This window comes from Aulostomus chinensis, chromosome 10 (genome assembly GCF_037954235.1).
Source record: "Aulostomus chinensis isolate RoL2024-O1b breed Wild chromosome 10, RoL_Achi_v1.0, whole genome shotgun sequence".
Classification (NCBI taxonomy): Eukaryota; Metazoa; Chordata; class Actinopteri; order Syngnathiformes; family Aulostomidae; genus Aulostomus; species Aulostomus chinensis.
This window is the reverse complement of record NC_141329.1, coordinates 8,802,051-8,815,842: the sequence shown is the minus strand read 5'-3', so window position 1 is coordinate 8,815,842 and position 13,792 is coordinate 8,802,051. Positions and strand designations below refer to the sequence as shown.

The 13,792-nt window shown below is 39.8% G+C and overlaps 1 protein-coding gene across 5 annotated transcripts; it reads right to left on the bottom strand.

Moving 5' to 3' along the window:
* Window positions 1-7,967: 7,967 nt before the first annotated feature.
* tmem25 (transmembrane protein 25) lies at window positions 7,968-13,452 on the bottom strand. Of its 5 annotated transcripts, XM_086215106.1 has the most exons (10): window positions 13,392-13,452; window positions 12,965-13,269; window positions 11,630-11,749; window positions 10,405-10,749; window positions 10,001-10,291; window positions 9,788-9,919; window positions 9,677-9,710; window positions 8,892-9,001; window positions 8,251-8,340; window positions 7,968-8,141 (listed from the first exon to the last, which is right to left on the bottom strand). In XM_086215106.1, the coding sequence occupies exons 3-10, from the start codon at window positions 11,706-11,708 to the stop codon at window positions 8,068-8,070; spliced, it is 1,155 nt and encodes a 384-aa protein (XP_086071232.1). In that variant the 5' UTR covers window positions 11,709-11,749; window positions 12,965-13,269; window positions 13,392-13,452; the 3' UTR covers window positions 7,968-8,067. The 5 variants fall into 5 exon arrangements, with proteins under 5 accessions (XP_086071232.1, XP_086071231.1, XP_086071234.1 ...); XM_086215105.1 differs by having other exon boundaries at window positions 12,965-13,418; XM_086215108.1 differs by lacking the exon at window positions 11,630-11,749 and having other exon boundaries at window positions 12,965-13,418.
* Between the last annotated feature and the right edge of the window lie 340 nt (window positions 13,453-13,792).

Here is a 13,792-nt window from a genome sequence, read left to right as displayed (position 1 = left end):
GGTCAAAGAGTGGTGTGTGCCAATGCTGCTGTTTGTTGTCCTATCACCAGCGGACTTTGTCACTATGTTTTCATGTTATTTCAGTAATGATCATAGTAAAGATGTGTTGATACACATAAACATCCATGTGTGTGTCAGAGAATTCAAAATTTCATAACATACAAGCATTATCCTGAAGAAAAAAATATATTCACATTATCGACTGATATGAAAAAATATTTACATATATATATATATATGTAAATATATGTATATATAAGCAGTTTTCCATATCACACAGTCGATAATATGATTTTTTTTGTATAAAGCACTTTTTTTATTTTGCAATCATTAAAAATTCATTCAAAGGGTGTGGTACAACTAGTTAAAGCCATTATGAAAAAAATCTGCACTGGTCTATCAAATGGCTACTTTACATTATAGGTGACATAAGTTCTGCAAGTACATGGAAAGTATTTGAAGTCTGCAGTTGATTCCACATGGGCCCTACATGTTTTTTATCAAGAAAAAAAAATTAAATGGTGAAAGGTGAACCAATGACTTAAAGACCTCAAGACTGAAAGCTGGTCCAACTGAAGGGGGTTATTAAGTGCAAAGTAAATCATTGTCATCCAACTGTCACTGTGAGTGTGCGCCGTGTTTCTTGCATAATACAGTTCCACCAGCCTATATAATCAATATAGGTTTCTGTGAATAATAGTGAACTCTAATTTTCCCAGGAATATTTGCTCTGCGTTGATGCAACATGTCTAGGCTCATCACAACAAATAAAATTATATTTCGCATCACACAGTCGACATTTTACATCACATTTTATTCAATATTATCGATGTTTAGAAAGTCACAAAAATAGGAACTCTTGTTACATGCAACATAAAGAGGCTGAACCACAGAAATACTCTCAATTCAGTCCCCTACTATACATATCACTTGGAGGTGAAATATTTGCACAAACAGTTCAAGGTAGGTTTTTTTTTTTTAAGCTGATAGTTGCTACTGGTATCTATCAACCTTTGTAAACCTGTTTCGTCAGAAGATACATATCACAGGGTCAAAAAGTACTTGCAGAGTACATATGGGCATATGGAGAAATATATTGTATTTCTCAAAGATTTAATTGTGTTAAATGTTAAGGAATTACATTTGCATAATTTGCATTTTGTATGCATCGACAATTATATACACTTTTATTTGCTTATTTGTGTATTTGATTTGCATTTCAACCAGGGACTGAGTTATCTAACCAAAATGGGTCATTCAAATTTTCTTTTCATCATAGTGTGACTGCCATCTACCTTTGTTTTTCATCATTTGACACCAATTAATTCTGACGTATCTCACCCCTACACCCTCTCTTGCTTTCCATTCCGCCAGCTTGATTACCTCGTGAAGACAAAGGGGTGTCAGGAGCCTCACACTGATCTCATCAGCTCCGGTCATTTGTCTGACACCAATTACCAGTGCCGTGAAAGCCAAGCCATGAGAACTTCATAGAAGACGTAAGCATATATAACACTGCATCACTTTAAAACAAACAAAAGAGACTGCTGAACCAATCAAACAGTTTCTTGGTCAAGCTACAGAACCAAGCGTTGCATTAACTTGAGTTTATTCCAGTAATTACAGTATGCAGAAAAAGTAGGAATATTAATCAATATCCTTTATTATAATTTACTGGCCAAAGCTTTTAAACAGTGATTCTTAGCTGCTTTTATTCTGTGTAAAATCACTGCACAGTAACAGGCAGAGCAACATCACAAAGCTCCTGCCTTTACTGTATTTGCAGAGTAGTCTTCAGTTGTTGTTTGTTTGTTTTGTTGATTTTTTTTTATTTATTTTTTTTACCCTGGCATATGAGATAAGAGTGTTCTACATATCAGCTGAGTTCAGAGCTCCTGACCAAGAGTAAAACAGGCTTTGTCAGAACAATGACGCTTATCTGGAGCAGCAACCTTTGAGACAGCAGGCATTCCACCATGTTGATTCAGCATCCCAACTGATTCATCTATCTAGATTACTGCCATAATTGTTATCAATGAGAGCTCCAACCAGGCAAGTCTGTGAGGGCGTTTTTTTTTTCTTTTTCATCATACTGTACGAGTGAAAAACACGTTGAAAAGGGCAAAAACCGGTGAGGAAGTGTGTTCTTCCAAGACATTTTAAACTGCTCAAATTGAGGAACTGTAACTGATAATTATCAAAAACAAATCATATCATTTTAGCAGCACCACACTTTGGTCTAGCTAGCCTGTAAATAGCATTTGGGCTTAATTCATGACAGTGTCATTACTTAATAGAGCAACTTTGTTTTAATTTTCATAGTGTGACCCTTTGGACTTCCAGGTGAACACAAATGATGAGGTTTCTACAGAGATAAAGAATTTCTTTAAAGATGATCAACAACTAGTTTTGCAGTGACCATCAAACAGCCATACAGTTGTGGGGCAATCGCCTGGAGCTGATAAATATTTAATCAGCAAATCCACCATTTGATCAAGGCCCCGGCTGAGGTTCAAAGGTCACGTCATTGTTACAGCTGACTCCATGATGGAGCACTGTGCTCAAACCAGCAGGGGAGGTTATCTCAGCTGTAAGCGACAGTGAGGAGCTCTTTCTTTTTTTCTCTCAGATGGCTATACCCAACTCTTCTTAACTGTAGTGAAGTGGTTTTGCAATGTCACATCTGCTGAAGTTCACTCTGCTTTAATACAGATATTTGGGACAAAGCCCCAGTGGAAGAGTGTCACTATAGGTTGAGTTGTGCTGTGGGTTGTGCAGCTTGACAGCAAAGCAAGAAAATCCACCCTGAACTCAGGTAACCTATATTATTAGAGAGAGAAATGAGAGTGACGTGCAGTTCTTTCATCAAACAATACTGTTTAATCATAGAATAATATACAAACTCTCTCACCCATACTGATGAATTTTCATGTAATCAGAAGATGAGGACACACCAGGGCAACTGTCATGCCAGCAAGCATGCGGTGAGTTGGCCAGTGATAGGGAATGTTATCTTCTTGGTTTATGAGCCTTTGCAGACATTTAGTTCTCCTAAACCTGTTCCAAAGATAAAGACTTTATTGAAAAGTTTGGACCTGCCACCACATGAAGAGCAAAGTGCTGAAGCCAGTAAATCATTTTGATGCAGAACAGCAAGACTTTATATCAGTTAGACTTTTATATCAGAGTTACTTTGTGTTTCAAATCACAATACATACTGTATAAAGAAAATGTCATGCAATGGAAAGGGTTGCAATGATTTAAATTAATCATGCAGATGCATGAAAAAGTACAAACTGATTCAGTTTTAACAGTAAAACCCATGAAATACTGCCATTTTTCTTGAGTGAAACGCATTCAGGGTGCTGAGACTATATTAAATTAGACTCACAGTAGGGCTTTGTGGTGTGTGTGTGTGTGTGTGTGTGTGTGTGTGTGTGTGTGTGTGTAGTTTGGTGCGTAGGTGTTGAGTTGATCATCTCAGTTTCAAGGCCTGTTTGTAATTCTAAAGCTACCATTGCTCAAGATTTGAAGGTTATTCACCCTATCAACCAAACTGCCCACAACATCGACAAACAGATGAGCAAATGCATGCCAAAAATGTTGACTGTAATTCAGAACTCATTATCTAATGCAACATTTCATTTTGGTGTTAAATCGTTTTACATTTATATCAAAGTATCCATGTGATAACTGAAAGCACTACAAATAGTTGGGGAATACTATAGACTACAGGAAAGTGAATGGAAATGTTTGGGAGTGCGTGAGGTTGTGTGGGTGGGTCAGTTGGAATCTACCAAACATGCTTCAAACATGTGTCCCTGCTGCGGACCTATGTTTAAGCACCAAAAGTACTTCGTCAAGGTTAGAAAAATATTGTGGCTTGGGTGAAAGTTATGAAAAGAAGTGCAGTGAACACTTGAACATGCATACCCTTCTGCAAAATTCTGCAAAAAAAACAAGCCGATACCTTGTGTTACTTATTCACATGACATTGTTGAACTGAAGATTTCATGTACCCAGCCTGCTTAATCTGCATCATATTGCTGCTTTGGGGCACTTGGTATCCAGTTTATTGGTGCCTTACTGCCACCTTCTGGCCTGGAGTGTGGATCAAGTCATACCTTTAAATTCTAATTCTATTTCTGATATATTATGATTGATAAATTGGATGTGTTTCACACTTGTGGATTCTGTAATCATGCATTGTTGTTTCAGGTTTGATTTAGTTGTCATTCTGTCATGGTTGTTGGGCCTCAATGAATTCAGAAGTCTAAAACATTGTGTGTTTTTAAGTACTGTTCAGTATTCGGTCACATCAAGCTCCCCCCTCATTTTCCCTCATCAGAGATTAAGGAATATGGGAAGGAGATTGGCATTGATCCTGACACAGTGACCCGGAGCTCATGTGGCCAGGGAGGGTATTGCCCCCCCACCCCCCCGCCTCCTGAGTGGAAGATGTGGTAAGTGAAGTCAGCTGATAGAGGCTGGGGAGTGGAGCTACACCAGAAGAGATTAAAGCTTCATTTTATTTGATAGTAATATAGTGGTGTTTGTTTCCTTGCAACTCATCAATGGTTCAGGTCTGCTTTTGATACCAGGAGGTGGAGCGCATTTTGATCTCCCCTTTACAACAGATCCAGGGAAATGTCGGTAAGGTGGAAATAGCCTAAACAATGCATCTTACGTATTATAACATCCCACTAAATGCAATATCAGGCATTAGTAATGCTTTTATGTAGATGTTATTGTCAGGCAATATATGCTAATTGAAATATGTCTTTGTAATAGGATGCTTAACTTTTCTGTCTGGTTGTTATATAAAATATTTAAAAAAAAACCTGAAACCTGTTATAAAGCTCACAGGATTATATCTTAAAATTCTTTCATAGTATATTTTATTTTAGGTTTACCATCATATTTAATGAAGAAAAGTCTCTGATGCTCACTTTGGTATGGAAGCCCAGAAAGCACACATTCGTGATTATTTTCAATATCAATATCTTGTGATAAGCAGATATTATAACGCCATCAAAGTATTATTGGAATTGCAACCTTTTTCAGCTTCTGTACATGTGAGAAACCTATGCTTTAAGAATGTTTTCACTGTTGAATAAAAAGTAAAAATTAGCAATAACAAAAAATTACAATCTAAAATTTAACAAAAAAATAAATAAAATAGAAAGGCTGCAGAGAAGAAGGAGGTGTGACATAACCCCATAGTTGAGTCTCATCTCCCCATAATGGTCCAGGAGTGTGAGCGCCTCCTGCAGGCTGTTGTTAAAAGGACAGGTTGTTTTTTTTTTTTAAATATTCTCCCTCAATTTTATGTTTTGTTTGTCCGTACCAAAACAAAGCAATCCTTCCAATCACAATGTGACCTCAGCAGGGTAGAAAACAACTTTTGGCAACCAAAAATAGAGCCACTTATCAAAATAGAGCAGACACATTCAGAGATTGCTGGCTTCATATAACATCCTTTTCCCAATTTGATTTATCATAAAGCTACAATTAAATTGGGAAAAGGCCGTTATGGGAAATCGGTAGGCAAGTTCAGTTTTGAACGCACTCTTTTTACATGCTGTACACAGCAGGTCAAATAACACCTGTCAGATGAGAATGTACATGGATAATTTATCTAAACATTCTAAGTTTTGACCTTGTCTTTTTTTCCTTGAAGATTTACACCAATTTCTGTCAGTGTTTATACATTCAGATATTTTGCCAATTAATTGATCTCATTGTATTTTTACCAGCTAAACCATGTGCTCACATCTATGAATGATGAACTCTCCGTTACCTTCTCATACCAGGAAACTATCTCAAGTCAAAATCCAGGTGTTTGCAGAGTCCCTGCGGAAGATCTCAACTCTATCCAGAATACTGTGAATTCACTTACAGGCTGCACTCTGTCTCACCAAACACTTGCCCCCAGCTCTGTCCACAACCTCTGCCCCACCTTTTATTCCAACAATCCCCCAGATGAGGCTGCATTGGAACTGCGTACGGCCATGGGCCTCCACAGCCAGCTGCCTCCTCAGCTCCCCCATCGCCAGCAGGCTGATACGGCCGGTAGGACAGCAACTGCCTCTGGCACCTGGAGAACTTTCTCCACATACACACAACACACTCCTGCTAGGTATCGTGATCTGAAGTGCACCTTGAATCATATCATCTTTACAGCATTCTTGGATGTCCTTGCTATCTCAAATGTGCTTACGACAATACTAATGCTGGTGTGTGTGAGTGTGTGTGTGCGTGTGTGTGCGTTTGTGTGCGTGCGTCTGTCTACTTCTGGGTTGCAGGAGATATTTAACAGCAAAAAAGGTGACAGCAAGTGTTGGTGAACACAACAGATACAATGTGTCCATTTGCACGTGACCACATGTAGTCAGTTTTATGACTAAATGAAAGAATTTCAAGACTAATAGCAGTCTTCCTGATAGATTTGGTTCCTCAAAATCTTATCTCATATTTGATAGCAAAGTTCTGGAGATAACGGGAAGGGAGAGGAATGCAGCCATACGTAGGTTGCCGGGGGCAGCAGAAAGAGCCTCTTGTTGATTCTGGAGTAGGTGGGAGGAGTTGAGCTGGGGGGCAGGAGAGGATGGGCTGTGACTGGCCACCACCACTGAACCACCAGCTCAGGGGCATTGTGGTTCAGGGTAGAAACGCCAAATGACAGTTGGACACCAACTGCTGACTTCTTCTGGCCGAAAGCCACAGTCACTGCTAAGGGACTGAATGTGGTGCCACCTACTAGAGAAGTAATAGGGATGCAAGAAGCAGTGTTAGATTGATAGATTTGTTTCTAATATATTAATTATGATCATTATAATCTATCAGAAATGTTTAGGCTAAAATATTGTATTGATTAGGATTATGTAATAATATAACCCTCAAGGCTTTAGCCTTTGAAGACAAATTGTAATTCTTGGGTAGGGGCCTTATGAATAACATTTGATTTGACTTGAAATGTGGATTACATGTTTATCAAATGAAAAAATATGATTTACAAATGAGAACTTTTGGGAAGTCGCAAATGCATCTTCAAGCCCAGACTAAAAACACAGATAATCTTTTTTGTCAGGCTTTGAATTACTTGCGTCCTCATCTAAAGTGGTTTAGCCGATCCACAAAAAAAAGAAGGAACAATTAAGATTCATGCCTTCGACTTTTGTAGCCTGTAATGTCAGGGGGTAAATTCATAGCGAAGAAGTTTGACTGTCTTATCTCTCAGACTGTGAAACCTAAGTGTAGAAAATCCTGCACAAATATGAACTAAACACACACACACACACACACAGAGAATATTTCTATACACTTTTACAAAAATTGACTGTATCTCTGTACATAACTTTTTCACACATGCATAAAATTTTTCTACAGTTTTTACAAATTCACAAGTTCACAAATGCACAAGCCATTTTTTTCCCACATGCACACATACGCCATCAGTCTGCGAAAAGGATTGTGAACTGCTTGAATCATTTCAGATTAATGACCCTTAATTGATCCCATACATACACATACAAATTCATACTCTGTACTTATATACCATTTTATTTGGATATCAGTCAAAATGTCAAACCTGATTGAACAAAGAACACATTCCATTAATGCAGCAGGGAGGAGGACAGGTGTTTACAGTAGGGACATTTTGTTAAAACACAGAACAATGAGAATTTTCTTATATGAGAATACTTTTGATTAATGAGACAACACATCAATGTCAATACTATTGATTTAGAGAGAGACGAAACCTTTTTTTTTTTCCTTTTGTGGATATGAAATTCATGTTCATATTTGAGTTATAGAAACATACTGATCCTGCATGTAGTCCATGTAGTTTCAGGTGTGGATGTTTTGTCACCCTGGTCTTCTAGAAGGTGACTATTGACTGAATGATTGACTAGTCATCAGTTGGTCTGGGTGTCTTGTTGCAGAAGTAGGTGTGCATGCATGTATTGTGTGTGTGTGTGTGTGTGTGTGTGTGTGTGTGTGTGTGTGTGTGTGTGTGTGTGTGTGTGTGTGTACATGCACACGCTCTCATGTGTTTGAGGTCAGTCAGAGCCAGATCTCCTCACTGCTTGTGCTATTCACCTTATAGATGTAGCCCACCATCGGGTATCTGGCAAAACCTGTGAGATGTGAAGAAAATAAAAGTGATACATCCTTACGCTATCACTGCAGCTCCACCACAGTGGGCTCAATGTATCTATCATGAAAATACATCAGTATTTCCCTGACCTCTGGCAGCGTAGGCTAAAGACAGATCTTCCTCCTCTTCCTCCTCCCTCTTTTTCTCTCCAACACTGTCCCGCTGTGCTGCCTCTCGCGCTAAGAGGAGCGATGCAGGAAGAGAAATTTACGTAAAAAGTTTAATGCACAGTCAAAATACAACTGGTTCAATTAGACTGACCCCTAAAAAACACAAACTAACCAAAGTTGCATCTAAAAGTGCAGTGATGTGATTTTTACACAACAGAAAACAAAAAAAAACACCATTTATATTATCAAACTAACCACGAAATAGCATATCTTAGTCTGGTACAAACATGAAATTCAGTTAAATTATTGAAAATTGTTTTTAAAAATTGTGAATTATCATGAATTTTAATTGTTATTTGGGAATAGTTCATAGTTTGCTTGAATAATGGAATCGCTTCAGCCTTTTTAATGTTTCAAAACACAACTTAGACTCTTATCTGTCTGTGCTCCCCTCAGGTTTCAGATGACTAAATCAAACTGTAAACAAATAAGGATTTGTGTGGTCATAACAGGAACCTATTGAGCATAAATTAAGTTGTGATGTAAAAAGGGATTGAGTGTTTTTTTTTAAAACCTCAGGCACGTGTTAGTCCCAGGTTAAATACGTGTCAAAGTCCTACCTTTTTTCAAAGTGCTGAGGTCATTGAGCTGCATGTTGGAAGGCAGAGACATGTTCTCTCTGGGGATGTGAGTCTTATCAGATTTCTCTGTCTTCAGATTGCTGGAGTCACTGTGGATTATAAGAGGAGACATTGCACTGGGATCGGATGTGTTACTGGTCTGTTGGAAGTATTCCTCATGCTGCTGTACAGTTACAGTAACTGCTAATTTCCTGTACAGCTACATAAACCAACCGTAATTTAACATCACTGCATTCTATGTTGACAAAGTTATTGTACAAAGGTGTGAACATTGAAAAACATTTAAAAATACACTACTTTACTGAACAATACCGAATCAAAAGATGTATTTTTCGCCTCTGACGTACTCACAAATGGGTGTTTGAGCTCATGCTTGTTTTTTCTCATTTTTCCCTCCTGCATTATTTCTTTTAGACTCCAGAGTGCCAAAAGCTCCGGCCACATATATTTATGTTGATGTTACTGGCAGCTGGCAGATAGTACGGTATATACATTTTATGATACCATAATATATATTTTATATAATATAGATTGTATTATACTGTATTTTTATGGCATGAGGTTCAGTTAGCAACACCAACAGTGGGTTTATACCCACCAAAGAGCTCCTTTTTACTTTTTTACATTGATTTAATTTAAGAACTGGAACTTTAAATGCAGCAAAAAGGATCAATTGGAACTCTGCTAGTTTTCTGGACCTGTACCTTTATGGAATTGAAGAACAAAGTATTATTGGAGTTCAACCTCCAATGACAGACATTTACCTTTTCTTGGTCATCAGAATCTCCATCGGCTCATCTGTAACACAAAGTTATAATGTTGTTTACTTTGCGACACAAGCTTGCCAGATGACTAACCACACACACAAGCCTCACCAATGGACTTGCTTTTGTTTTTTTGCATGAGGCAGAGGACAATCAGACTGAGGATGAGGAGGGCCATGAAGGCCATAGCTCCTCCAGTCACTATCCCCAGCATTGGCACCTCCACACGAGACTGCAGGAACTCTGCAGGACAAAGAAAATGATGTATCGTTTCTAAACTGTAATCTTTCAAGCATGAGTACAACGGTATAGTCGACTAATCACCTGCCAGAGTGAGATTGCTTTGCACCGCTCCCACACTGTTGCTGGCATTCACCGAGATATTTCCTGATACGCTGCTGAGCGCGACCCTCAGTGAGTGATTGGTCAGCCAGGGGTAGCTTCGTGAGTCCAGGAGGAGGAAGTCTGAGGTGTTGGCCACCAGTTGGCCAGACTGGTCCACGAAGGTGATGGTGGCAGGTGGGTTGGAGCGGACCAAAGCAAAGAGGACCAGAGAAAGGCCAGGATCTGAGGTTTCACTGTAGTGGGCGTTGATCCGCAGGATCTCTGGCTTGACTAGGAGATATAGCAAAGGAAAACTCAGCACTCTTGGTTTGCTCACGTTTGTTACATCATAAACACATCATCTAGAAATTGTACCAAAGTGAAATCATGTCATCAGCACTCACACTGGATGTTGAGTGTGACCGTGGCATTGTAGCTCTCGCCTGACCAGGGGTTTGATGCGACACACACCAATTCTCTGTCCCACTTTCTGGCCCGCAAGGAGAAGGTGCTATTGTGGTTGGCCCCAGGTCTCATGACCTCAGAGTCTTCTTGTGGTGTCATCACCAAGCGCCCGTGGCTTGGTGGTTGCTCTCCCTGCTGCTCCCCGTTGAGATACCAGGTCAGCAAGGTAGGGGCACGGGGATCCCAGCCATCGGACTGGCAGCTGAATCTGTGTGTCATGTTCTCCTGCATTGTCACAGCTGCCTGGTGATGTCCGTCAATTTTGGGGGCAGGCTCAATTGCACCTGTGGGTGCAGGATTAGTGACTCTGGTATTTGACAGCAAAGGCAAAATGTGACAAACTAAAACATTTCGATGTTTGTTCAGGCCAACTAGAAACAGAGAAAAAGATTGACATACAGTATGAATGTCATACATCCATGTCTTAGTCGCGAACACTTCATGAATTTGAAGACACAACACACTGTTAAACTGCACACAGCTGAATGTTATCTTGCTGTCCTCTGCCAATTCAGCTAATGTAACTTGAATTATGAAGTGAATTAAGGGACGACCCGATACTGATGTCAAACAATGCTGCTTGTTATCATTCTGTTACATCATACAAGGTTGTAACATTGTTGGAAACATTAGTTATGAGCTAATTGAAGTACACAACTTTACATATATACATACATAGAAGCTTGCTGCTTTTAGATATTTTATTACATAAAAGGACATTTTCTTTGAGTAAAGAGTTACTCTCTCAAGAGAAATCCTGTGATACACTTTGAAAAAGAAAATTGAAACCCGTCATGTCTTTGTCAGAAAGCTAGAGACAGCAGGAAGTTAGCTTGGGTTAGCTTTTCCTTCCTACCTCTTCCATATTTGATGAAGCCATATGATAACACTATTGATCCTCCTACCTAATCCTCAGCAAGAAATAAAAAGGGCATTTTTCCCTTTAACTATCCCATTAACATTAAATAAGTTTCTTATTGTTCATGGAATTAGCTCTGCTTTGATTACCACAATAAAATTTAACATTTAGGCTATTAGTCTCTATTATCCCTTAAGTCATTCCTTTGAAATTTAGTCATTTTAGTTATTAAGACCACCATCATGTCTATAAACATATTAATTCAAAGCAGAGCAACCGTGTTATACTTGAAAGTACACTTTTACCTGTCCAGGACAAGGCCAGTGTGTGAAGGAACACAACAGCAGAACCTGATGCCCACCTCCTCAGACACACACCGTCCATCCTGGCCCAGCAGAGAACTACACACACACTCGCACATCTACCTGTTTGCAGAGAACACCTTTACTTCAAAAAAAGGCCATTCTGGATGAAAGCTAAAACACAGGCATTACAGTCAAAAAGACTGGGTAAGTTTACCCAAATCACCACAGAACGTGTTCTATTTTCTTCGACATGACAAATGTGCACAGAGAAAGATTCACAAGCCTTTATTTTATATTGAGTTCTGTATATTAGGATGTCATTAGTGAAAAAAGAATATATATATATATATATATATATATATATATATATATATGTGTGTGTGTGTGTGTGTGTGTGTGTGTGTGTGTGTGTGTGTGTGTGTGTATACACACACACACACATACATACATAATATCTACGTTGGACGTAGGCAGGTAGAGGTAGTGCCCTTGGCAACCTGCCTGCAGTCCTGTGCACCTCTATCTATTCTTTGGAATAGATGTTCTTTCTTGAAAAGTCCTCATTCTGATGATAGCGGGTGACATTGTGGGTTTGTGAGGGGAGCACACAGAGCAAACATTGTGGTACAGGTCGTGAAATAGCACAGAAGACTACACGCATGGTCTACAACTGCAGTTATCAAATTTAGTAAAACCATTTGTGTCAAAGGACAACAGTCACAGGCACATTAGATTAACACATAGAAATGGTGGAGTGAGAGGCCAGTACTTGCTTGCTATGTGGGTCATTTGATCTATGGAAGCACCCTTTGAACACTCCTGTGTGTGTGTGTGTGTGTGTGTGTGTGTGTGTGTGTGTGTGTGTGTGTGTGTGTGTGTGTCTGTGTGTGTCTGTGTGTGTGTGTGTGTGTGTGTGAGTGAGTGTGCGCACGCGCGCAAGACCTTAACCTCGGAAATTACATTTTGCTGCATTACAACCAGCCTTTAGTCTCCATGATCGTTCCCCATGACTGAGGGTCTGTGATTTTACCAGATTTTACCACGCACACACACACGCACGCACACACACACACACACACACACACACACACACACACACACAGATGACTGTAAAACACATGCCAAGATGATAGAGGGTGTTAAAGCTTCTGCTCCTCAGGCTGAGGGTGCTTGATTTGCCCTGACAGTTAAGGGCTATAGTGAATGTCTGGACACACACACACACACACACACACACACACACACACACACACACTGCACTGCATTCCTGCATGACAGTAAGTACATGTGTGCACTTCAATAAACAACACACACACACACACACAAAACTATTACCTCAGCCCTTTCTGCAGACGGTGGTGTGAATCAGCCTCCATGGTAGCAGAGGAGGAGAGAAAGGCTGGTAGTGATGACAGCGGAGAGATGAGAGGCTGCTCTCCCTGATTCAGTTGCTTTCCCATCTGCGTAAATACACACACACACACAAACACACACACAAGGTTCCCTGCAGAGAACAGCAGCTCCTCTGCTAGCTGCACACACTAGCTGGCAGGGCTGGCTGACGCAGGCAGTCACGCTGCTGACACTCCAAGGAGAGAGTGAGAGGGAGGAGAGGAAGAGGGGAAAAGGAGCTATTGTATCTGAGGAGAGGATGAGGGAGAGGAGAGTCGAGAAGGGACAGGAAAGGAGAGCAAAAGAGAGGTGATGTGGGGGAGGCTGGGACACAGGAGACAAGAGAGGGCGGAGACAAGAGAGGGCTTACCATCAGGCATAGTAAACCCTGATGTTCTGACAGACACACAACACAGCTCGCACTGTCTTGGTTCAACTATTTTAGACTTGACAGGCTTTGCAGTGCAGAGATCCAGACCAAAGCAGCAGAAATCAGAGCTCTGCAAACAAGTCTGGAAAAGTCCACTGTAGAATTGTTTCATTTCAGAATATTGGAAATAATGAAAAAGGTCAGATTAAAATAAATTTGGTTGATGAAAAATAATTATACTTCAATCGAAGTGGAAAAAACCCCAGAACATAGACTTGCACTGCTCCTTGTTTTTGATTCACTCACATTTTCAACATAGAAATTTGTATCAATTCCATGTATTTTACTCTGCGTAAATTTATTCTTTTGACACTTTTAATTTCAATTTGATCCGAAAAAAG

What these genes read in the sequence shown, in the direction of transcription:
- tmem25 (XM_086215104.1), bottom strand. Translation starts at nt 10,882, where the DNA reads ATGTATGACATTCATACTGTATGTCAATCTTTTTCTCTGTTTCTAGTT. An exon ending in ATTCTGATGACCAAGAAAAG is followed by an intron (nt 9,002 to 9,676) that starts GTAAATGTCTGT and finishes TATAATCCACAG; the next exon opens with TGACTCCAGCAATCTGAAGA. An exon ending in TTTAGCCTACGCTGCCAGAG is followed by an intron (nt 8,142 to 8,250) that starts GTCAGGGAAATA and finishes CACATCTCACAG; the next exon opens with GTTTTGCCAGATACCCGATG.